This window comes from Ahaetulla prasina, chromosome 5, assembly GCF_028640845.1.
Source record: "Ahaetulla prasina isolate Xishuangbanna chromosome 5, ASM2864084v1, whole genome shotgun sequence".
Lineage (NCBI taxonomy): Eukaryota > Metazoa > Chordata > Lepidosauria > Squamata > Colubridae > Ahaetulla > Ahaetulla prasina.
This window is the reverse complement of record NC_080543.1, coordinates 109,968,462-109,992,276: the sequence shown is the minus strand read 5'-3', so window position 1 is coordinate 109,992,276 and position 23,815 is coordinate 109,968,462. Positions and strand designations below refer to the sequence as shown.

At 40.5% G+C, this 23,815-nt stretch overlaps 1 protein-coding gene across 1 annotated transcript in view; it reads right to left on the bottom strand.

Annotated features, from left to right (window-relative positions):
* Nucleotides 1-23,815, bottom strand: part of ABCC4 (ATP binding cassette subfamily C member 4) — a 222,824-nt gene that overhangs the window by 141,782 nt on the left and 57,227 nt on the right. Inside the window, exons 7-13 of the mRNA XM_058184767.1 lie at nucleotides 20,883-21,008; nucleotides 16,862-17,111; nucleotides 14,808-14,912; nucleotides 9,634-9,723; nucleotides 3,643-3,834; nucleotides 2,259-2,353; nucleotides 8-94 (exon numbers count right to left, since the gene is read on the bottom strand). Of these exons, the coding sequence (XP_058040750.1) occupies nucleotides 8-94; nucleotides 2,259-2,353; nucleotides 3,643-3,834; nucleotides 9,634-9,723; nucleotides 14,808-14,912; nucleotides 16,862-17,111; nucleotides 20,883-21,008 (945 nt within the window). The remainder of the gene's footprint in view (nucleotides 1-7; nucleotides 95-2,258; nucleotides 2,354-3,642; nucleotides 3,835-9,633; nucleotides 9,724-14,807; nucleotides 14,913-16,861; nucleotides 17,112-20,882; nucleotides 21,009-23,815) is intronic.

Here is a 23,815-nt window from a genome sequence, read left to right as displayed (position 1 = left end):
TACATACTTTTCAAACAAATGCCTGCTCACTTCTGCATCCACTGCACTTAATGGATCATCCAAAAGATAGATATCGGCATCCTGGTACACAGCTCTAAAAAAAACAGACAAGTAAAGAACAATTAAGGTAAAGGTAAAGGTTCCCCTCGCATATATGTGCTAGTCGTTCCCGACTCTAGGTGGCGGTGCTCACCTCTGTTTCAAAGCCAAAGAGCCAGCACTGTCCAAAGACATCTCCATGGTCATGTGGCTGGCATGACTAAATGCCAAAAGTGCACGGAACGCTGTTACCTTCCCACCAAAGGTGGTCCCTATTTTTCTACTTGCATTTTTTATGTGCTTTCAAACTGCTAGGTTGGCAGAAGCTGAGACAAGTAACAAGAGCTCACCCTGTTACGCAGCACTAGGGATTCGAACTGCTGAACTGCCGACCTTTTGATCGACAAGCTCAGCATCTTAGCCACGGAGCCACCGCATCCCTTAAAGAACAATTAGGTTGCTTCTAAAACAAATGTGCGTGTTTTTAGCAGCAGGACAGTGGTGAGTTGCTCCCAGTTCTATAGAACTGGTAGTAAAATCAGTGGGAGGCTCTGCCCACCCGCCCAGATGTCATAAATGATGATCTGTGCATGTACATGCGCAAGAATGAGCAAAGCGATCACGCATGCGCGTCCCCATTGCGAACTGGTAGTGAAGGTAAGTAGAACCCACTCCTGCAGCAAGACCCATACAGTGAAAGGGGGGGTGTCTCATCTAACCTTGTTTCCACTTTCCCGCCCGGTTCAGCTATTGGCTCGTTACACCTGACCTCACATACTTTTGAGGGAGATACCTTGCCTGGCATCCTTCTCAGACAAATCAGTTACAGCAGGGGGTCCCCAATTCCTGGGCCATGGCCTGTTTGAAACCTAGCCATGTGAAGCTCCATTTATGCGAGTGGAGGACACACCGCTTGCACAAACGGAGCTGGGTGCATGCGCATGTGCCTGCCACACACATGCCCCTCCTCCCCATTCCAGGCTGGGCCACCAAGCTAGAAATGTTAGGCCCCACTGAGTTAGAGAATCCTACAACCAATGGCGTTCTGTAAGAAAAAGATTACAAATCAAAAATAAATGTGATAATGTCATTTCCTGATCATTATGGCTTTAAGATGATTTTAAAATTTAAAATTAAAAAAAAAAAGACAAAATGCCAATCTTCCATTTTAACTTTAGACAATCACATTCAAGAACAAATGAGGGTAGATAAAATAAGAAATACAATATTGATAAAATCCTCAATCACATCAGAATTGCTGCTGTTATCAATATGACACGATCGTGATAAGGAAGAATAGAACTCCATACCAGTGGTGAAATCCAAATTTTTTAACTACCGGTTCTGTGGGCATGGCTTAATAGGCATAGTGTGGCTTGCTGGGAGAGGTTTGGTGGGCATGGCAGACGAAGGATACTGCAAAATCTCCATACCTACCCCACTCCTGGGGGAAGGATATTGCAAAATCTCCATTCCCACCCTACTCTGGGGCCAGCCAGAGGTGGTATTTGCCAGTTCTCCAAACTACTCAAAAATTTTGTTACTGGTTCTCCAGAAACTGTCAGGACCTGTTGGATTTCACCCCTGCTCCATACTATAAAGGCATATTAAAATGTCTCTTTTTGCGAATGTCTAAATCATTACAGGTAGTCCTTGATTTACAATTACAACTGAGTCCAACATTTCAGTTGTTAGGTGAGACATTTGCCCTATTTTAGGATCTTTCTTGCCACAGTTGCTAAGTGAATCACTACAGTTAATAAGTTAGTGATCCGGTTGTTAAGTGAATCGGACTTCCCCATTGACTTTGCTTGTCAAAAGGTTGCAAAAGGGAATCAGATCACATGACCTCCTGACAATGGTTGTAAGTATGAACCAGTTGCCACCGTCTGAATTCTGATCACAAGATCATGGGGATGCTACAAAGGTTGTAACTGTGAAAGATTTTTTCAGTGGCGTCGTAACTTTGAATGGTCGCTAAATGAACTCTTGTAAGTCGAGGACTACCTGTAACACGTAGTATTGTTTGGTGTTAGGACTTTGATTTGAACAGTTTGATTTCTGTCATTACTTTGTTACCACTAATTAATGCAATTTTAAATTTTTACAGGTGATCTTGAAATGCACATAATTTAGATTTTAGTTTCACCAAATGCATTGGGTATTTAATTGATATCTGCAGGTTCAAGATGGTCTCATAAAAGTCAAGTCCACTTTACCTAGCAAGATTAATCCTGGCTTTCTGTCCACCACTCAAAGTAGCTCCTCTGTCTCCAACCATTGTTAGGTCTCCATCTTCCAGCTGCTCAATATCCTATCAATAACAGAGTATTATTCAAATAAAAATGTTTGCATTTGTCATTTTAATGATTCGAGAACCGTCGTAAATATTACTAATATGAATACATTCTGTTCAAAAGGAGAACTTATTAATCAGAATTGCTTGGTAAGATTTTCACTCACCGAAGAAGTGTGTTTATACAAATTAAATATGAATTTTAGAAAATGATGGGCAGTTTTCATAACGCAAAACAGGATTATAAAAAAGTGACCAACTGCATTTTTAGAAAACGTGTTTTGCAAAAGGTTTTAAACTGTCTGCTTTTCATCCATCTTCAGCCTGACAGTGGCATCATCAAATGCCATCTCCTGGATTTGGTGTATAATATTTTTCAAGTTGCCAAACAAAATTATCTTGTCTCTTGGCAATCTATTTTAATGTCCTAGATCACACCTGCCAAATCAAAGATAAAGTTGAAATGTTCTGAAGGACATTCTCTGAAACACAATGCCAGCTTAAGAAGCCAACGGCATTTTTAGGAACAACATATCCATTGCAATTTCTGTCTTCACTCTCACAAACAGGGAATGTGAAAGATGTTCTAACCTGAATTATTTCCTCCTAGGATTTGTTTTATGCCTTTTAAATGGGAAGTCGATAAATCTTGAAGTATTAAAGCAGGGTACACAACCACAACCCACAAAACTATCCCTGAATTGAAAATTTTAATATGGCAATGGGGAAAAACCTAGTAAACACATATATATTATGAGTCGTTACATTTCACTAAATTTAATTAAAATTAAATTAAATCAAGTCAAATTTCATGATGGTCTCTGTTCAGCTCCTTTAAGAGTGCTGCCCTAACCCTTCATTTAAAATTAAGTGGGGTCTCATCCCAAAAAGGCCCTGTCTGCATAATTATTTATGGATCCAGCCAACTTAAATTACAGTTAGACATGGAGCTATTTTGCACAATGCATGATGTCTTATATTTATTATTTATTTATTTATTTTTATTTATTTATTTATTTTATTTGTCATAACAGCATACATAAGCATGAAGCAACTATACAACATATAAGCATATATATAAGTATAATCATGTAATAACTATATAAATTGGATATAATGAAAGGAAACAGTAGGACAGGAACGGTAGGCACGTTTGTGCTCACTGTTTTATTTTGGATGTTGGGCTGGTTTTTGGGAATCCAAAGGCAATGAGGCTTCCACGAGGACCCTGTAATTTTCCATGCATAATGCTTTGCCAATTTGCATTGCCAAAAAACTCAAAATGTATTTAAAACTGTAGAACTTACTTTTTTAAGAGCACAGACTCTTAAGACCTTCTCATATTTTTCCTTTCGATATTCTTTTCCAAAGAGTATGTTATTTCTTACTGTGCCAGAAAACACCCAGGGTTGCTGAGAAACATAAGCTATTTTTCCTTGAACATCTATTAGACCTTTTATTGTAGACAGCTCACCCAGGACAGCACTCAAGAGTGAAGACTGGAAGCATAGGTATGGGGGGGGAGAAACAGGTTAAAATTATAAATACTGATGTGCACAACACTCCTATGACTTTCCATTCTTTTTATCACAGTGCTTTATAGCCCTCTCTAAGCGGTTTACAGAGTCAGCATATTTCCCCCAACAATATGGGTCCTTGTTTTACCCATCTCGGAAAGATGAAAGGCTGAGTCAACCTTGAGCCTGGTGAGATTTGAACTGCTAAATTGCAGGCAGCCGGCAGGCAGCAGAAGTAGCCTGCAGTACTGCACTCTAACCACTGCGTCACCATGGCTCAACAGATGCAATACGGGATTAATAGTAGCTAATAGTACTAATTAATAGTACTAATTTCTATGTGAACCTAATTGGAGTTGGCTAATTATTTTATTTGTATCTAATCGGCTAACCCATTCTAGTACTTTACGCCAAAATGGGCTTTAAAGGTAAAGGTTCCCCTCGCACATACATGGTAGTCGTTCCCGACTCTAGGGGGCGGTAGTCATCTCCGTTTCAAAGCCAAAGAGCTTCGAAGATGTCTCTGTGGTCATGTGGCTGGCATGACTCAACACCAAAGGCACACGGAATGCTGTTACCTTCCCACCAAAGATGGTCCCTATTTTTCTACTTTTTATGTGCTTTCGAACTGCTAGGTTGGCAGAAGCTGGAACAAGTAACAGGAGCTCACCCCATTATGCGGCACTAGGGATTCGAACCGCTGAACTGCCGACCTTTTGATCGACAAGCTCAGCGTCTTACCCACTAAACCACCACGTCCCTCTCAAAATGGGTTTTAGGATAAAATAAAAAAGGATATAGATTTATGGATAGTGAAAAGAATTTGATAACACAACAGCCGTAATACAGACAAATATCTGTTACAGCAAAAATTTCAAAAACATTTTTTTAAAGAAATTGTTTCATAGCTGCTTTTTAGCTACTCTGATATGGCTTATTTATTGGATGCCATTCTTGAATTAACTAGCAAATATAATGGGAATTTTTAAAAACTTAAGAGAAGGAAATGGAAGTGATCTAGTATGTATCAAACAATTCATTACTCTATACCTTTCTATTCCTGTAAACCTTCTTTAGTTTTCCTATGTCCTGATGTCCTTCAAGAACATTTTATCCTTTTAAATTATTCAACTCCCTTTTTTTGACTCCATCCAACCGGAGTTTGGTTGTTCTTTTCTTTCTTAGGCCATGCACTCTCCTTTCGTATATTCAGTCTGTTTCTATTTGTTATGACCAAACCATTTCAACACACATATATTCATCCTTCACTTTTGTATTCAATCACAACATTCTTTCATCACCCATTTATTTTGCATCCCATGTGTTTATTGTTTAATTTAGAAGCAATCCAACTTTCAGCTGACTCTGGGCAACTTACAACTATTAAAGAAAAAAAAAGAATTTAAGTGTCCAGAAGAGCAAAATACAAAAACCAAATAAATCCAAAGTAAAACAAATTTTTAAAAACCCTAAAATGCACTCCAAAGTACTCTATACCAGGGGTCTCCAACCTTGGTCACTTTAAGACTTGTGGACTTCAACTCCCAGAACTCTGGGAGTTGAAGTCCACAAGTCTTAAAGTGGCCAAGGTTGGAGATCTCTGCTCTATACTCAACACCTAGGACAGGGGTCTGCAAACTTGGCTCTTTTAAGACTTGTAGACTTCACCTCCCAGCAAAGCTGGCTGAGGAACTCTAGGAGTTGAAGTCCACAAGTCTTAAAAGACCAAGTTTGCAAGACCCCTGACCTAGGAGAATAGGCAGATCTTGAATAATTTGCAGAACAAAATAACGTGATATCAAATGATTCTTGATCCTACTCTCGATCTTCTCTTTTCTTACTTTATCCCATATGCACATTTCACAGCACTTAATTTACTTTTATATTTCTTTTGCCATTCAGCTCTCACTTTCTTATAACTAAGAGGGCAGAAGCACACATTGATACACAGCTATTTTCATTTCTTTCAAAAAACATTCCTTCCTTGCAACAGATCATGCGTTACTAGCTTTGTAAGTACCACTCACTTCCACAAGTTTGTATCTTAACATCCATCCCTTATAGAATCACAGAAAAACAGAGATGAAAGGGACCTTGAAGGTCTTCTAGTCCAGCTCCCTGACATTCCAGACAAATGGTTTTCCAATCCAGTTTCCAATGTTTAGTAAATATTCTACCAATTTCTAAAAATGCATCTATTTGTTCTATGTGCGTATTCCCTGATTTTAATCAAAACATCAGACCTCTATCATTACCACAAGTATTTCTTATACATTTAATCATAGATGCTTTAAATAATCAAAGGGACATCTTTGTCTTATTTCCTCCACATTATCTGAATTCACTAACAACAGACTGCTGTTACCACATTCGGTTACCAACCACATGCAATAACACCCCATATTCACACAAAATATTCTATTGATCAAGCCTATTCTCTATCACCTGAAGATGAAACTCAAATACTTTGGCCACCTAATGAGAAGGAAGGATTCACTGGAGAAGAGCCTAATGCTGGGAAAGATGGAGGGCAAAAGAAGAAGGGGACGGCAGAGAATGAGGTGGCTGGATGGAGTCACTGAAGCAGTAGGCATGATCTTAAATGGACTCCAGTGGATGGTAGAGGATAGGAAGGCCTGGAGGAACGTTGTCCATGAGGTCATGATGGGTCGGACACAACTTCACAACTAACAACAAAAAATTCTCTATCACATGCTTTCTCTAAATCAAAATACATTTTTCTCAGATTCATAATTTTTTTAATGATTTGCAGGCTAGAAAAAAAAATCTGCTTTGTACAGTCACTCACTGGCACGAAGCAGGATTTCACTTCCCAAGTTTTGTTCGCAGAAAACTTTCATATAAAACTCTGCCAAAGCAGACAAACTAAACATTAAAGTTAAAGTCCCGGTAGCTTTGCACCCATTCTTGGTACATGTCTCTTTGTATCAGGAAGCCAAACCATTTTTCTTCTAATTATAGTACTTCCAGTTTAGCTTCTTTCTCTTCTTTGATTCCACACCCATATTTTCCCCAAATCTACTCCACACTACAAAAAAATGACAGAATTTCTCATCACCATATATTCTTCACCAATTCTTTCATATTTTAATCATGAACAATGAGGTTCATAATGATTTTTGATTCAAAATGAATAATAATAGTTGTTTATTAAGGGTACCCTCTATAAGCTACCCAACTCCCAGTGACACTGGGCAATTTGCTAATTGTTAAAAACTTTTAAAAAGAAAAAAAACTCCACAAAACAGTAAACGACAAAAGTGACAGAGAAACACAATCCAGATAGGAACAAAGAAAAAGAGGAAAGAGTGGTTGAATGAAGATTCATATCTGTTTGTTGCAGATTTGTGAATAGACTGATGCTTAACTCATATCCATTCTTCTGAATTCATTCCTTAACTCAGCTCAATTTCACAAGAGGGGGTTAGATTCAGTCACATCCAGAAATGAAAGGCTCCCGGTTTGGATCAGTTCGGCCTAACTGGTAACAATGGCGACCGGTGGTTCGGAGAACCGGTAGCAACGGCTGTGCAAGGCTCCACCCACCCACTTAGTTGTCGTTACTTCCTGGTTTTAAACAGGAAGTAACCTGTTCTTTACCCTCTATGCGGTGGTGAGGCCCCTCCTCAAGAAGCCTTCCCTGGACCCAGCTGTATTGGCGAACTATCGTCCAGTCTCCAACCTTCGCTTTTTGGCGAAGGTTGTTGAGAGTGTGGTAGCTTATCAGCTCCCCCAATACCTGGAGGAATCTGTCTTTCTAGACCCGTTCCAGTCCGGCTTCAGACCTGGGTACAGCACTGAGACGGCTTTGGTCGCGTTGGTGGATGACCTCTGGAGGGCTTGGGATGTTCCTCTGTCCTGGTCCCTTTAGATCTCTCAGCGGCTTTTGATACCATCGACCATGGTATCCTGCTGCGACGGTTGGAGGGATTGGGGGTGGGAGGCACCGTTTATCGGTGGTTCTCCTCCTATCTTTCTGACCGTTCGCAGACGGTGTTGGCAGGGGGGCAGAGATCGACTTCTAGGTACCTCACTTGTGGGGTGCCTCAGGGGTCGGTTCTCTCGCCTCTTCTGTTCAACATCTACATGAAACTGCTGGGTGAGGTTATCCGTGGTTTTGGGGTGGATTATCATCTGTACATTGATGATACTCAGCTGTACATTTCCACTCCAAACCACCCCAACAAAGCTGTCAAGGTGATGGCCCAGTGTCTTGAGGCCGTGCGGGTCTGGATGGGGAGGAACAGGCTCCAGCTCAACCCGACCAAGACAGAGTGGCTGTGGGTTCCGGCATCCCGGAACAGCCAGCTTTTGCCCTCGCTGACTGTTGGGGGTGAAGTATTGGCTGCCAGGGGAAGGGTGCGCAACTTGGGCATTCTCCTGGATGATCGGCTGTCTTTAGAAGAACACTTGACGGCCGTCGCCAGGAGAGCATTTTATCAGGTTCGCCTGATTCGCCAGTTGCGCCCCTTCCTTGACCGGGACTCCTTACGCACCGTCACTCACGCCCTCGTTACCTCTCGCCTGGACTATTGCAATGCTCTCTACATGGGGCTCCCCTTGAAGAGCACCAGGAGGCTCCAGTTAGTCCAGAATGCGGCTGCGCGGGTAATAGAGGGAGCACCACATTGCTCCCATATAACACCCATCCTGCATGGCCTGCACTGGCTGCCGGTAGCCTTCCGGGTGCAATTCAAGGTGTTAGTGACCACCTTCAAAGCGCTCCATGGCTTAGGACCGGGGTATCTACGAGACCGCCTTCTGCCACTGATAGCCTCCCAACGACCTGTGCGCTCCCACAGAGTGGGCCTGCTCAGGGCGCCGTCGACCAAACAATGTCGGTTGGCAGCCCCCAGAGGGAGAGCCTTCTCTGTGGCAGCACCGGCTCTTTGGAATGAGTTACCTCCGGGATTACGCCAACTCCCCAACCTCTGAACCTTCAAGCGGGAATTAAAAACTTTATTATTTAATCGTGCAGGACTAGCCTAAATGTATTTTAAATGTATTTTAATTATAGTTTTTAAATTTTAAAGGGTTTTATGTCGGTTTTGACCGTTTTAGTAATTTGGCCAATTAATATATTTGTTTTAAATGTTTTTAAATTTGTTATTTATATTATGTGTATTTTTGTATTTTTAATATGGCTGTAAACCGCCCTGAGTCCTTCGGGAGAAGGGCGGTATAGAAATTGGATTATAAATAAATAAATAAAATAAAATAAAATAAATATGCATGTGCAGAAGGGTTTGCACATGCGCAGAGGGTCCAAGCATGCGGCGCATGCACTTCTGAACCGGTTGGGAAGATAAATAGATTTCATCCCTGGTCACATCTATTACGTTCTTTCCTTTTCTATTTGTTGCATAGGTTTATTCCTTCTATTTCTTTCACTAAATCATGTTCTTTACCGTTTATTTTCCTTCGTTCCAAGTTGCAACCTTACCTCACTAGGTGAGCCAACAGATTGTGACTTCCACAAGCCATCCTAGATACATCCCTCTGCTCCATATTACTTTTTAGCAAGATAGATAAGACAGAGATGAGCCTTAACCACACCCACCCAAATTACTTGATAATGGGAAGGTCAGTATTGGTCAGTTCTGACAAAGCCCAGTGTTACCTCATCCTACTCACTTATACAAGCTTGGATATCAACAGATTGACACCCAGAGAGTGAACAGGGACAAAATGTCTGTTTTCAAATGCTTCAGAATGAACATCCAAGGGACAACATAAAAGTAAAAAAAATTCAAAACTTGCCTTTCCTGCTCCCACGGGGCCAATCACGGTGAGTAATTCTCCTGGTTTGACAGTAAATGAAATGTCTTGAAGTGTTGCCATTTCCATGGTCTATTCATTTGGGAAGAAATTAATTTGGTTTCACTGTATTATTTATGCATTTATTTATTTGCTTTCATTAACTGAATACTAATAAACAAAGCAATATACATGTTTATGAAAAAAATAAAAGAAAACTGAAGAAAACTAAACAAAAATACATTCACTGACTCTATGCATTGTTTTATGCCTTCCGTCAATCTTGGTTCCTACATTTATAGGAATTCAACACAAAACTTTAGAAAGTAATCTAATTTAAGAGTATTATTCTTTCCCCAAGTGTAAGGTTTAATCACTTCCATCTATCCAGATCCAAAGAATAATTATATGTGAAATATCACATGGGATTTAAAAATGCAAGATGGCATATACATTCCTTATAGATATGAAACTGATAATTATTTATAGAATGAATAGGGTTTTTTCCCTTACGGTCTGATTAAAATTACTTATTGCAAGATAGATAAGACAACTTTAGATTGTCTACTGTTGACCTCACCCCATTCCTAAAAGATCTTTAAGAGGCACCAGCGTGCCTATTGTCCCTGTCCTAATGTTTTATTCCCTTTTATTCATATCCATTTCATGTATCATAAAAATGAAATCATGTTTATACTTATATCTGTTATCTAATACATGCTTGACAAAATAAATAAATAAAATAAAATAAACAGAGATGAGCCTTAACCACACCCACCCATTTTACCTGATAATATACTTAATTCATACCTAATTCTCTTGTAAACAAGAAAACCCCAAAGAAAAATTAGAAATAATATCAATTTTATTCAGACCATAAAGTAATATGAGCAGCAAGAAATCAGCATGAGAAAATGTTATTCATGTTCAGAAATAAGAAACAATTACCATTCTATTGCCATTATATTGACTTCTCGTCCTCTTTTATTTGATCCAGGTACCTTGAATGTTACTAAACGTTAAACTTGACTGGATTTAAAGCAATAATCAAGTTTCCAGTAAAGGTTGGTATTAAACATAACCCATTGTTTCTAAACCTAAAATACTGTTCCACCATAATGACAGACAGAAATAACGGGCCATTGGTCTTCTTAAACATTATGCTTTAATCTCCACCAGGTGGCGAAAATAGCTCGCTTTATTCCTTTTTTACTGCTTTTCTGTTTAAAGTCAACTTTCTGTTTAAAGTTATACAACCAAGTTTTTCCCTTACTTTGACCTTGCATTGACTTCAACAGAAGCATGCCATTTTCAGCCAACTGCAATGTAACTTATATATAATTATATAATCTGGAACATGGTTGGCAGAAAAAGAAAACGGGGCGGAAAAACTATCAACATAATATTTGCTTTGTAAAAGGTAACCTTGCACCACAGGGATCTTAAAAGTAACTTCTGACTGACCCTCAGTATACAAGGTGTCAGGCCTGGAAACCATCTTTTTTGTTGGATCTTCAGGCCTGCCACATTTACTAAGGTAGGAAACTGGGAGGGGGGATTGTATGGAGCCAGGGTGATTTATAGTCATAATAACATTCCTTTCTCAGAAAGTCAAGGACATCTTGCCCTGCACCTGGAAGGCTGGAATTGGGAGACATCTCCAGTTGGCACAGTGCTTAGATTGGACGATGTGATGGACATGGGGGTATTGGGCAGGGACTTGAACTTGGGAACGTGGGAAAACCTGGAAGCTTTCAGATTTGGATTTTTCCAGATGTGCCAATATGACATCTCTAATAAAATTCTACAAAGGAATTATTGAGTCTGTCATTTGCACCTCTATAACTGTCTGGTTCGGTTCTGCAACCCAACAAGAAAAACACAGACTTCAGAGGATAATTAGAACTGCAGAAAAAATAATTGCTACCAACTTGCCTTCCATTGAGGACCTGTATACTGCACGAATCAAGAAGAGGGCCGTGAAAATATTTGCAGATCCCTCGCATCCTGGACATAAACTGTTTCAACTCCTACCCTCAAAACGACGCTATAGAGCACTGCACACCAGAACAACTAGACACAAGAACAGTTTTTTCCCGAAGGCCATCACTCTGCTAAACAAATAATTCCATCAACACTGTCAGACTATTTACTGAATCTGCACTACTATTAATCGTTTCATAGTTCCCATCACCAATCTCTTTCCACTTATGACTGTATGACTATAACTTGTTGCTGGCAATCCTTATGATTTATATTGATATATTGATCATCAATTGTGTTGTAAATGTTGTACCTTGATGAACGTATCTTTTCTTTTATGTACACTGAGAGCATATGCACCAAGACAAATTCCTTGTGTGTCCAATCACACTTGGCCAATAAAAAATTCTATTCCTTTAAAAAAAAAAATGGAACTTTGAGGAAACTCAAGCCTCAGAGTTTTCTTTCATTGGGGGTGTTACTTGGAACTCTGACATAAGGTACTGTACCTACCAAATTTCTAAAGTCCCCCCCCAAAAAATTAACCAGGTCAAGCAAACCATGACACAATGCTGAGCAATAAGATTTGGCGCTAATGAGAGCAGACTCCACAAAAGAAATTGCATTCATTGTCATATGATATGAGAAAAATGTATAGGCAGCCCTCGACTTATGATCACAATTGAGCCCAAAATTTCTGTTGTTCAATGAGACATTGGTTAAGTGGGGTTTGCCCCATTTTACGACCTCTCCTGCCATAGTTGTTAAGTTTGTTAAGTGAATCACTGCAGTTGGTAAGTTAGTAACCCGGTTGTTAAGTGAATCAGGCTTCCCCACTGACTTTGCTTGCCAAAAGGTTGCAAAAGGGGATCACGTGACCTTGGGACACAGCAACGGTCATAAATATGAGTCGGCTGCCAAGCATCTGAATTTTGATCACATGATCATGGGGATGCTGCAAAGGTCGTAAGTGTGAAAAATAGTCATAAGTCACTTTTTTCAGTGCCGTTGTAACTTTGAACAGTCACTAAATGAACTGTTGTAAGTTGAGGAGTATTAACCGCACTACAGATAGTCCTCGATTTACAATATTTCATTTAGTGACCTTTCAAAATTTCAACGGTGTTCCAAAAAGTGACTTATGACCATTTTTCACACTTACGACCATTACAGCAACCCCATCGCCGTGTGATCAAAATTCAGACACTTGGCGAATGACCCATATTTATGACGGTTGCCATGTCCTGGTGTCATGGTCCTCTGGTGGCTCAACAGACTAATGCAGTCTGTTATTAACAGCAGCTGCTTGCAATTACTGCAGGTTCAAGTCCCACCAGGCCCACGGTTGACTCAGCCTTCCATCCTTTATAAGGTAGGTAAAATGAGGACCCAGATTGTTGGGGGCAATAAGTTGTATATAAATATACAAATAGGATGAAGACTATTGCTTGACATAGTGTAAGCCGCCCTGAGTCTTCGGAGAAGGGCGGGATATAAATGCAAATAAAATAAAATAAAAAAATAAATAAAATGTGATCAGTTTTTGCGAACTTCTGACAAACAGTGTCAATGGGGATGTTAGATTCACTAAAACACCATGTTATTACCTTAACAGTTACAATGATTCATTTAACAACGGTAGCAAGAAAAATCATAAAACGGGGCAAATCTCACTTAACAAATGTTTCACTTAGCAACATAAATTTGCACTCACTCATGGTTGTGAGTGAAGGACTGCCTGTAATGTGGGATGTTCAGTATATCAAGTCACTTATACCTTGTGGATTTATCTCCCAGTAGTAACTGGATTATGCTTCCTTGGCAAATGATAGGCTCTATGCCAACTGACCCTATTGCTCTTACATCATCTGCAGAGATAGTGAAATCACAATCCAGGAGGGCTATAAATTTCCCAGTGAGGGGAAATGATACTATCACACTTAAGACCTTTACGTAGCATTTTGTAGCGATTCCAGGGTTCTTTGCTGCATTTATCTTATTCAACAGAGCAGGACAGCATTATGAGTTTTAATTCTGCATAAGAGTGGGCAGAAAAGATCTGAAGAAGTGGGTTATGAAAAGCCGGCTTGTCCGTTTGGGGCAAAGATTTCAAACAGAAGTCTTACCTGAGGCCACCATTAAGTTCCTATAGGTCAGGGGTGTCAAACAGAAGGCCCACGGGCCGGATCTGGCCCAAAGAGTACTTAGATCTGGCCCGCAGGGTCGCTCTGGAAACAGCAAAGGACCGGCCCATGATGCATCTGCCAGTGAAAATGGAGCTCATGAAGGCTGCATGTGGCCTTCCCAGGCTCCATTCTCGGCTACAAAAGCCTCCCGCAGCCCTCTGCCAGCGAAAACAGAACTTGTGCTGCAGTGGTAGGTTTCAAATTTTTTTACTACTGGTTCTGTGGGTGTGGCTTGGTGGGCGTGGCATGGTGGGCGGGGCATGGTGGGCGTGGCAGGGGAAAGTTACTGCAAAATCCCCATTTCCTTCCAATCAGTTGGGACTTGGGAGGCAGAGAATAGATGGGGGCGGAGCCAGTCAGAATTTTTACTACCAGTTCTCCGAACTACTCAAAATTTCCACTACCGGTTCTCCAGAACTGGTTAGAACCTGCTGAAACCCACCTCTGTTGCGCGACCTTCCCAAGCTCTGTTTTCTCTGGCAGAGTGCTAGCAAAACAATCTACTAGCAAAAGTGGCATTTAATCACACAAGTGATGTTGCTGGCCACACCCACCCTGGCCATGCCCCCCCGCCGCCCCCCCAAGGTCAAACACAACCCTGATGCAGCCCTCAATGAAATCAAGTTTGACACCTCTGCTATAGGTCATATTCAGTGGTGGAATCAAGTAATTTAACAACCGGTTCTCTGCCCTAACAATTTCTTCCAACAACCAGTTTGCCAAACTGCTCAGAAAGTTAACAACCAGTTCTCCCAAAGTGGTGCGAACTGGCTGAATCCCATCACTGGTCATATTGCTTACTGAAAGCAACATTTTTCATTGTATTACTGAATGTGTTTTATTTGGAAGTGGGGAAAAAAGCACTTTTAGTTTAACAGCAACTTGAGAGGGGAAACGACTGCTGCTTGTCCAGAGACAGCCATCACTATCTCCAAATTTTGCATCCTTTAGCTGGGGCTGCAAAAGTGGACCAATTCTGTATTCCCGTTAAGAATAAAGGTGAGTTACCTTGTCCCAGGAGCAAGTCAAATCTTGTATGTTAAGGAAAGGATTTTCAGTGTTACTTTTCAGTTGTGGGCTAAACTGAGAAATTTCATCAAGGATTAGAAAGTTCTGCATCAATGGAAAGAAAAAAAGAAGATTGTATAAATATAAAACCGAAAAGACTAATTTATTTTTTGCTAAAATAGGTTCACACAATCAAAGTCTTTCAATATATTCAAAGAACATATCCATAAGGGAAACTGAGTTTATTTTATAAAATGAGTTTAATAATTTTCTGACCATCAATCTTTCTTTTTAAATAAATACACACTGATCTAGATTTATAATTTTATTATTAATTTACGATGGTTAACTAATAGTTTAGTTTATAATTTACAATATTTCATGTACAGCAAATGAAAATCTGATTATCAACAGGAACAAAAGTTGGTTTTCTAACTTTAATCTGTGACTTCACATATCTACGTAGCAGTTCTAATTTCGCCTCACACAGCCTTCTGCAAAGATAGGCAATGAATCCTACCTACTAAATACCATCCTCAACTGGGCACACCAAAAAAGAAGATTTAAAGAACTGCACTATATATATAACAGAATAACAGACTTGGAAGGGACTTTAAGATCTTCTAAGTCCAACCTTCTGCATAAGCTGGAGACCCTAAACCATTCTGGACAAATGGCTGTCCAACCTCTTCTTAAAAACCTCAACTGATGGAGCACTCACAACTTCTGAAGGCAACCCCTTCCACTGGTTAATTGTTCTCACTGTCAGGAAAAAAGTAATGGATGGAAGATCATTAAAGAGAGATCCCACCTACGTAGAACTAAGAAATTTCCTGACAGTGAGATCAATTAATCAATGAAACAGCTTGTCACCAGAAGTTCTGGGTGCTCCATCACTGGAAGTTTTCAAGAAGACATTGGATAGCCATTTATCTAGAATGATATAGTGTTCCTGTTCAAGCAAGGGGTGGGACTGGAAGACCTCCAAGGTTCTTTTCAATTCTGTTCAGTGGTGGGTTTCAAAAATTTTTACTACCGGTTCTGTGGGCATGGCTTGGTGGATATAGCATGGCTTGGTGGGCATGGCTTGGTGGGCGTGGAAGGGGAAGGATACTGTAAAATCTCCATTCCCACCCCAATCAAGGGAAAGTTAGTGCAGAATCCCCATTTCCTCCAAATCAGCTGGGATTCGGGAGGCAGAGACTAGATGGGGGTGGGGCCAGTCAGAATTTTTACTACTGGTTCTCCGAACAACTCAAAATTCTCTACCGATTCTCCAGAACTGGTCAGAACCTGCTGAAATCCACCTCTGATTCTGTTGTTCTATAACTTTTATTCTAAGCCATTAAGGGTCAGAGTATTATAAGGGCCTCATAATGCCTGATACAGTGAAGTTCTCAAATGCAAGACCTTTTCTTCCTCTGGTAGCTCTAGCATTGATTTTCCAACCTGTTTTGTCAAAGGCATGGTTCTCTTGTTAATTTTTCAGATGTGCAGTTCCTAGGCTAACATCATTATTTAGCAGGTTTCTAATGCCTTATTATAAGATATTTAGTAGAATTGTTCATAAATTTTATTACAGATCCAAATAATAGAAATGAAGGAGACCCTAGCAATAGAATCTATTGCTGTTTATTGATCAAGGGTGACTAAAAAAGTCTTGCACTATTATTCTGTATTTTTTATTCTTTATTATTCTGTAGGGGTTTCTTTCTGTATTTTTCCATGTATTTCAAATTATCTGATAAAACTGTACCTCTATTCTTATCTCTAATCCACAATTATTCCCATTACCTTGAAAATCATTTATGCTCATTCAGGTAAACATCCTTAGTCAATAAAAAGCACCATAAATTCAACCTCTAAGCAGTTAATCATCTGCAACAATTAAGAATTACCCTTAGGGAATTACATAAGGCAAATATTTATGCATTCTCTTTCTCTAGCTATAAAAGACACAGGGGCTGCCTGAAAGGAAAAGCATGAGCTACCAACTTGTTAATTATTTCTAATGCTGCAACTAAATTCAACTGAATGTCCCCTTTAGATAGTACCTTGATTCGTCTAATGCTGACCAATGCTTCAGATACTTTCTCAATGGCCGCCGGGAAGAACAGCGTGACTGTCAGCCTCACTGCACCATACAGAGAGACGGCGACAAATACCCGACTCGCTGAAATCAGATTGCCCAGCAACACGTACGTCATGAATGTCATAAACACTGTGATTTTGCTGGCAATGAAGAAGGATGCCAAGTTCATTCCACGAAGGTAAGAACTCTTAAGAACCACCGAAATCTCCTTTCTGAAATTGAAATTTTTAATCATTTTGATAAAACACGTTATGCATTTATGTATTGCAAGTATTTTTAAGCCACTTCAACCAAGCACATCTAAAATGTTTAAGTGACAGTAAAGCCCACAATAGTAAAGAAAATCAATTCAGCATCAGCAATACAATATCAAAACAACAGTAGCGTATATACCACATTATCGACTCTACAATGGCTTAGGGCCCGGGTACTTACGGGACCGCCTGCTGTTACCTTATGCCTCCCATCGACCCATACGCTCTCACAGAGAGGGTCTTCTCGGGGTGCCGTCCGCCAAGCAATGCCGGCTGGCGGCCCCCAGGGGAAGGGCCTTCTCTGTTGGAGCACCTACCCTCTGGAACGAACTTCCCCCCGGTTTGCGCCAAATATCTGACCTTCGGACCTTTCGCCGGGAATTAAAAACTTATTTATTTATCCAAGCGGGACTGGCCTGATTTTAAAAATTTTTAAATTGTAATCTTTTGTAATTTTATATGGGGTATTTTAGGTTGGGTCAATTGACAGTTTTAATTCGGCCATTATTGAATATGTATTTTAAATTGATATTTTAACTTTGTATATTTTATTGTTTTTATCTTCGGCTGTACACCGCCCTGAGTCCTTCGAGAGAAGGGCGGTATAAAAATTTAAATAAATAAATAAATAAAACAATGCCGTATGCAGCTAGGTTCAACTCCGTCTCAGCTATGGAAGCACAGCAACCAGTGGTGGGTTGCCCCCGGTTCGACTGGTTCTATAGAACTGGTAGTAAAACCAGCAGGAGGCTCCGCCCACCGACCTGGATGTCATTATAGGCGATCTACACATGCGCAGAAGCATGGCGTGCCTGAGAGCAAAGGGATCGCACATGCACAATCCCATTGTGAACCAGTAGTAAAGGTAAGTAGAACCTACCCCTGACAGCAATGTCTTGTTTGGATTACTTCAGTGCATTCCACATGGAGCTGCCCTTGAATACCATTCAAAAGTTACAACTGGTCCAGAATGCCGCAGTATACATAATGTTGGGCACCTCTTGGTTTGCCTATGTAATGCCCCTATTGACTGAGCACCACTGGCTTGGTTTCCTTCTGGTTGCAATTCAAGGTGCCTGTTATCACTTTTAAAGCCCTACGTGGCATAGGCCCGGGTTACTCAGGACTACCTCTTCCTGAAACCCTGCCCTTCCCACTAGGTCATATAAAATGGCCAATGCTCCAGATTCCTTCCCTGAAACAGTGCTATCTAATGGGGCTTAATGGGACGTAACAAGCATGCCTTTTCCATGGCTGTCCCTGCCTTATGGAAAATCCTCTCCTCAGGCAGGCCTTCATCCTCTTAGCTTTCCAGAAGGCCACTGAAACCCTAGCTCTTTGCCCAGGCACTAGGATAGAGTAGTGAAGGCTATGGAGGGTAAGTGGGTTGGGGCACCCTGGGAGGTTGATTGAGGTAGCAATAGCATTTAGACTTATTTACCTCTTCATACCTCTAAGCGGTTTACAGACTCAGCCTATTGCTCCCAATAATATGGGTCCTCATTTTACCAACCTCGGAAGGATGGAAGGCTGAGTCAACCTTGAACTGGTGAGAATCAAACCACTGGCAGTCAGCAGAATTAACCTGCAGTACTGCATTCTAACCACTGCGCCACGGCGGTACTAGGTATTTTAGGTTTTTTTTTAATAGAGTTCTTACTGTTTTTATAGTTACATTGTTGTTGAAGCTGCCCAGAGTTGTTTCTTGATGGGTAGAGATAGAAATCTGTTAAATAAATAAATGACTTGAAGCAATTCTCTTAGCTCAACCTACCTCACTGAAATGGAAGGAGGGAATGGATATATTTAGCTTTGAGCTCCAAGAACAGGGAATCTCAAACTGGAGGGTGTGATTTGCTCCGGGGCATGAATAGACATGTGAAGGCCTGGAAAAGCTGGAAAATTGGGGGGGGGGGTTTGAAAACAACCCTGTTTTTTCCCCAATTATTCTGTTGTGTTTTTTTCCCAAGGGTTTCCAATCTCTATCATGAACAAATTCCAAATCAGATGGTAGAACATGCATTTTTAAAACAATTATTAGAGTTAAAATCGGTAATTTTAAACTCTGAAGAATGGTGGAACAGGGAAGGCTAATGGAAGGGGGAGAAACCTTGCAAATATTTATTCATTGATTTGTTGGTTTGTTATAATCTCATTGTTATTATAGGTAGTTGTCGACTTATGACCGCAACTGAGCCCAAAATTTCTGTTGTTAAGTGAGACATTTATTAAGTGAGTTTTGCCTCATTTTATGACCTTTCTTGTCACAGTTGTTAAGTGAATCACTGCACTTGTTAAATTAGTAAGGCGGTTGTTAAATGAATCTGGATTCTCCATTGGCTTTGCTTGTCAGAAAATCACATGACCCTGAACACTGCAACCATGATATGAGCCAGTTGCCAAGCATCTGAATTTTTGACCACGTGACCATGCTTTTCATGCCTAAGGCAGGACTAGAACTCTCTCCTGCCTGATTTTTAGCCTATTGCCTTAACCACTAGATCAAACTGCAGCTATGTGGCGGAAAAATCTACAGGTATGTGCAGGAAGATCAGGGTTGGATAAACTGATCGGCAGATTATAAGCAAATGGCTGGTAAGATGAATATCCAATGTATATTTTTTTCTCAATCAGAAAACTGAATGAATTTAATGTGCGCTTGGATGAGGAGAGACAGAGTTTTGTAACATATCAGACAGGGACATGCAAAAGTCTACGACCATGATGGCGAACCTACGGCACGGGTGTAATAGGGCCGTAATAGCTCAGGCTGTTAGAAGCCTGTTATTAGAACACAGCAGCCTGCAATTACTGCAGGTTCAAGCCCGGCCCGAGGTTGACTCAGCCTTCCATCCTTTATAAGGTAGATAAAATGAGGACCCAGATTGTTGGGGGGGCAATAAGTTGACTTTGTAAAATATACAAATAGAATGAGACTATTGCCTTATACACTGTAAGCCGCCCTGAGTCTTCGGAGAAGGGCGGGATATAAATGTAAATTTAAAAAAAAAAAAAAGGTAGCACACGGAGCCATATCTGTGGGCACACGAGCGTAGCTCTAGCTCAGCTCCAGCGCACATGAGCGTACCGTCCAGCTGGTTTTCAGGCCTTCCAGGCCACTGGAAGTTGGGATACAGGTTGTTTCTGGCCTCTGGAGGGCTTTCACCTAGAAAGCCTCTGGAGGCTGGGGAGACTGAAAAACGGGCCTACCGGGCCCACCGGGCCAAAAGCAGGGGAGCACGGGGGGGCGTCAGTGCACACGCACGGGGGTGGGGGTACATTGAATTATGGGTGTGAGTAGTCGCATGTGCTACCCTCCCCCCGCTTTTGGCACACAATGGGAAAAAGGTTAGCCATCACTGGTCTAGGAATTCCTGTCCTATGGCAAAGGCGGGATGGGAATCTAAAATATATATATAATTTTTAATACGTATTTTCAAATTTTCAGGGAATTAGACATGGAAGCAACATAGCATTTTATTTTATGTTTTAGATTTTGAAAAATTGTGACATATTTCAGTTTATCGCTATGCTAAATAATAAACCTTACTTATTACAGGAAGAGATGCTGTATGATCAAGAGGAAAACAGGTTTCCTTTACCCCCATAATATTCTCAGATTCTTCTGTTGTGACTCAAAAAATCCTGCATTGCAAAATATCACCCTCTAGTTTAAAATCAGGTAAAAAAACAACATAGGTATAGAATTTCTGCGAGATATAAAATCACCTCCTCATGTTGTTCACAAGTTCAGCAAATGACTTTTCCCAGGCGTACATCTTTATGATCCGCATTCCAGTTATAACCTCATTCATAGTCCTGATCCTTGCATCTGTAAAAGCTGCAGTCCTGCTCCTGAAATAGAAATAGGAAGCTATAAACTTTTTTTTTTAAAAAACTCTAATTCTAAATTCATAAAGACCCTTATACAGACATTTTCATTTATCTAATGAGAGAATTTCTGTGCTACATTCAATAATTAAAAAACACTCTTGCTCCCACCCCCCCAAGTAAAAATTAAGGAATACAAATATAAAGGTGTAGTGAACAAAACTGAAAACCCATGTGTGAATGAACTTCAGATGCTTATGAAAAAAAAATTAGTGGATTCTTTTACACAGCATTAATAGCCATACTCCTTACTGAAGATAGTGAAGATATACATAACCAAGGATTGGGACTGGCCAATTCTTATGTAATACTTCCATACACATCTATGGGAGTATTACATCCTAGTAAAACACAGGTGTCAAACTCGTAGCATCAGGTTGCCGTCATGTGACGTATCATGACCATTTTTCCCAGTGATGAAATCCATTTTTTTTACTACTGGTTCTGTGGGCGTGGCTTAATGGGCATGGTGTGGCTTGGTGGGCGTGGCTTGGTAAGCGTGATAGGGGAAGGATACTGCAAAATCTCCATTCCTCCCCCTCATTCTGGGGCCAGCCAGATGTTATGCCTCGTTCGCCCCCACCCCCACCCCCAGCCACAGCCGGGCCCCTCTTATCTCCTGCCGGACGCTGATAGTACAGAAGAATGTCCTGGCATGCCTCCAGCCCCCAGCCCTGGCACCATGCCCGGACAAACTGAACAAACAACCCTCCCTCCGATAGCATGTGCGCCTGAAGCCAGCCATGAGCTGGGATTACCAACAGCTGGAGACGAAACGATGCAATGGATAGATCCACGCTTCCGGAGAATGGAGAGGCGATGTCAGCAAAAGGAAGGAAGGGGCAGGCCTGGATAAGTGCTGAGTCATGGAGCCACACCCCATGGCCTATATAAAGGATCTGCTTTCTGGCATTCTCTGAGTCAGGCAAAGTCTAATCTGGATTGCTGAAGTCACACCTTGGATTCCTGCCTGCCCTGAGGACTCTGATAGGACTTTGGCAGAGCTGCAGAGGCACGCTTGATACGGACTTCCCCAACTCGGCCGTCAGAGGAGGAGTGGGACACGACACCAGAGGTGGTATTTGCCGGTTCTCAGTACTACTCAAAATTTCTGCTACCGGTTCTCCAGAACCTGTCAGAACCTGTTGGATTTCAGCCATTTTTTTTCTCTTCACGGAGCTGGGATGGGCATGGCCTGCGTGTGAGGCATCTGGCCTGCAGTCCGCCAGTTTGACACCCATGTAATAGAAGGTGTATAAGTGTAGAATAAATAGAAAAAGCTAAGAGAATCTATTGCCTCTTGCCTATTCTCAAGAGTAAAGCTGAGAAAGTGAGCAAGGGACAAAGACGACTACTTGTTCATCGTCTATCCTCCTTAAAGTTAATGAGAGACTAATAATAGCAACAAGGAACTACAGTCAGCTAATAGACTACAATAACAACCAGAAACAATTAATGGAATAAGATGTAATTTGGAATTAATGGAATTTGTATATAGATGGATAAATAACGGTAACATAATAGATAAGTACATAGATGGAGTTAAAAGTAGATATACCTTCAAGGATAACTTTAGAGCAGACTCCAAACTTATGAACTCTGCTCCATTTGTCCAGGATGGTATAAGGATTCCTGCCTTGAGCAGTGGGTTAGACTCCAAGGTCCATTCCAGCCCTATACTATTCTATGTTTTGTCTCTTGCTGACTAACAACAACAAAGCAATCAACTATTAGCTGCAGTGCGGAAGGTCACAGATTATTGAGAAATGTTCTTTAATAGATAAACAGAAGACCAAGTTTAATATTTCACAGTGCTGGAATTCTGCTCATGAATATTTGCCAGATCTCAGGTTTAATACCAAATATCTTTATGCAGGCATCTAGCTAAAAACAAAAAATGTAGATATATTGATTTTCTTGTTTGCATTTTTTATATATTTACTATGATTACCAACAAAGGAGATTACTGCAAAATAATAAAAGAGTGCAAAGTTGAAAAGTCTTAAATTCCAGCTTAAAATGCAAGGATTACGCAGGATGACATCCATAAGACAGCAAACATACTGTCCTGAACAATTTGGCAAAATGCTGTAAATAATAATACAGTTACCTAATGCAGTAATAATCATAATAATTTGAAACTACTGAACTGAAAACATGTTATACATTTTTAAATCGCATAACTAAATGAATTGGCAAATTAACTAGCATAAGGAATATGCCCTAAAGGATGGAAATTCAACCAGGGCACTGTATAATCAGTTATTTTTAAAAACATGAAGTCTCCACTTTCTCAAAACATCTTTGTTTTGCTACAGAACTTAAACGTTCCACAGCTTGGCTGACCTAAGAGTCACACAAAGCTCAACCTTGAAATACTTGCAGAAGTAACAGCTAGTTCCAGGTCTACATTTCTAATCTGAAGATTTGCAATTATGGAATATAATTGTATATTATATACAATTACAAGTAGCTCAGAAAGATCCGAGAACCTATTTTGTAGGGAAAAAATTGAGAAATATTTTCCACTTTCAATTCAAATTCAGCTAATCCTTGACTTTTGGACACAATGGAGCCCAAAATTTCTTTTGCTAAGTGAGACAATTGTTAACTGAGTTTTGCCCTGTTTTACAACCTTTCTTGCCACAGTTGTTAAATGAAGCACTGCAGTTGTTAAGTTAGTAACATGACTGTTAATCTAGCTTCCCAATTGACTTTGCTTTTCAGAAAGTTGCAAAAGGTGATCACGTGACCTTCCAACCATTATAAAT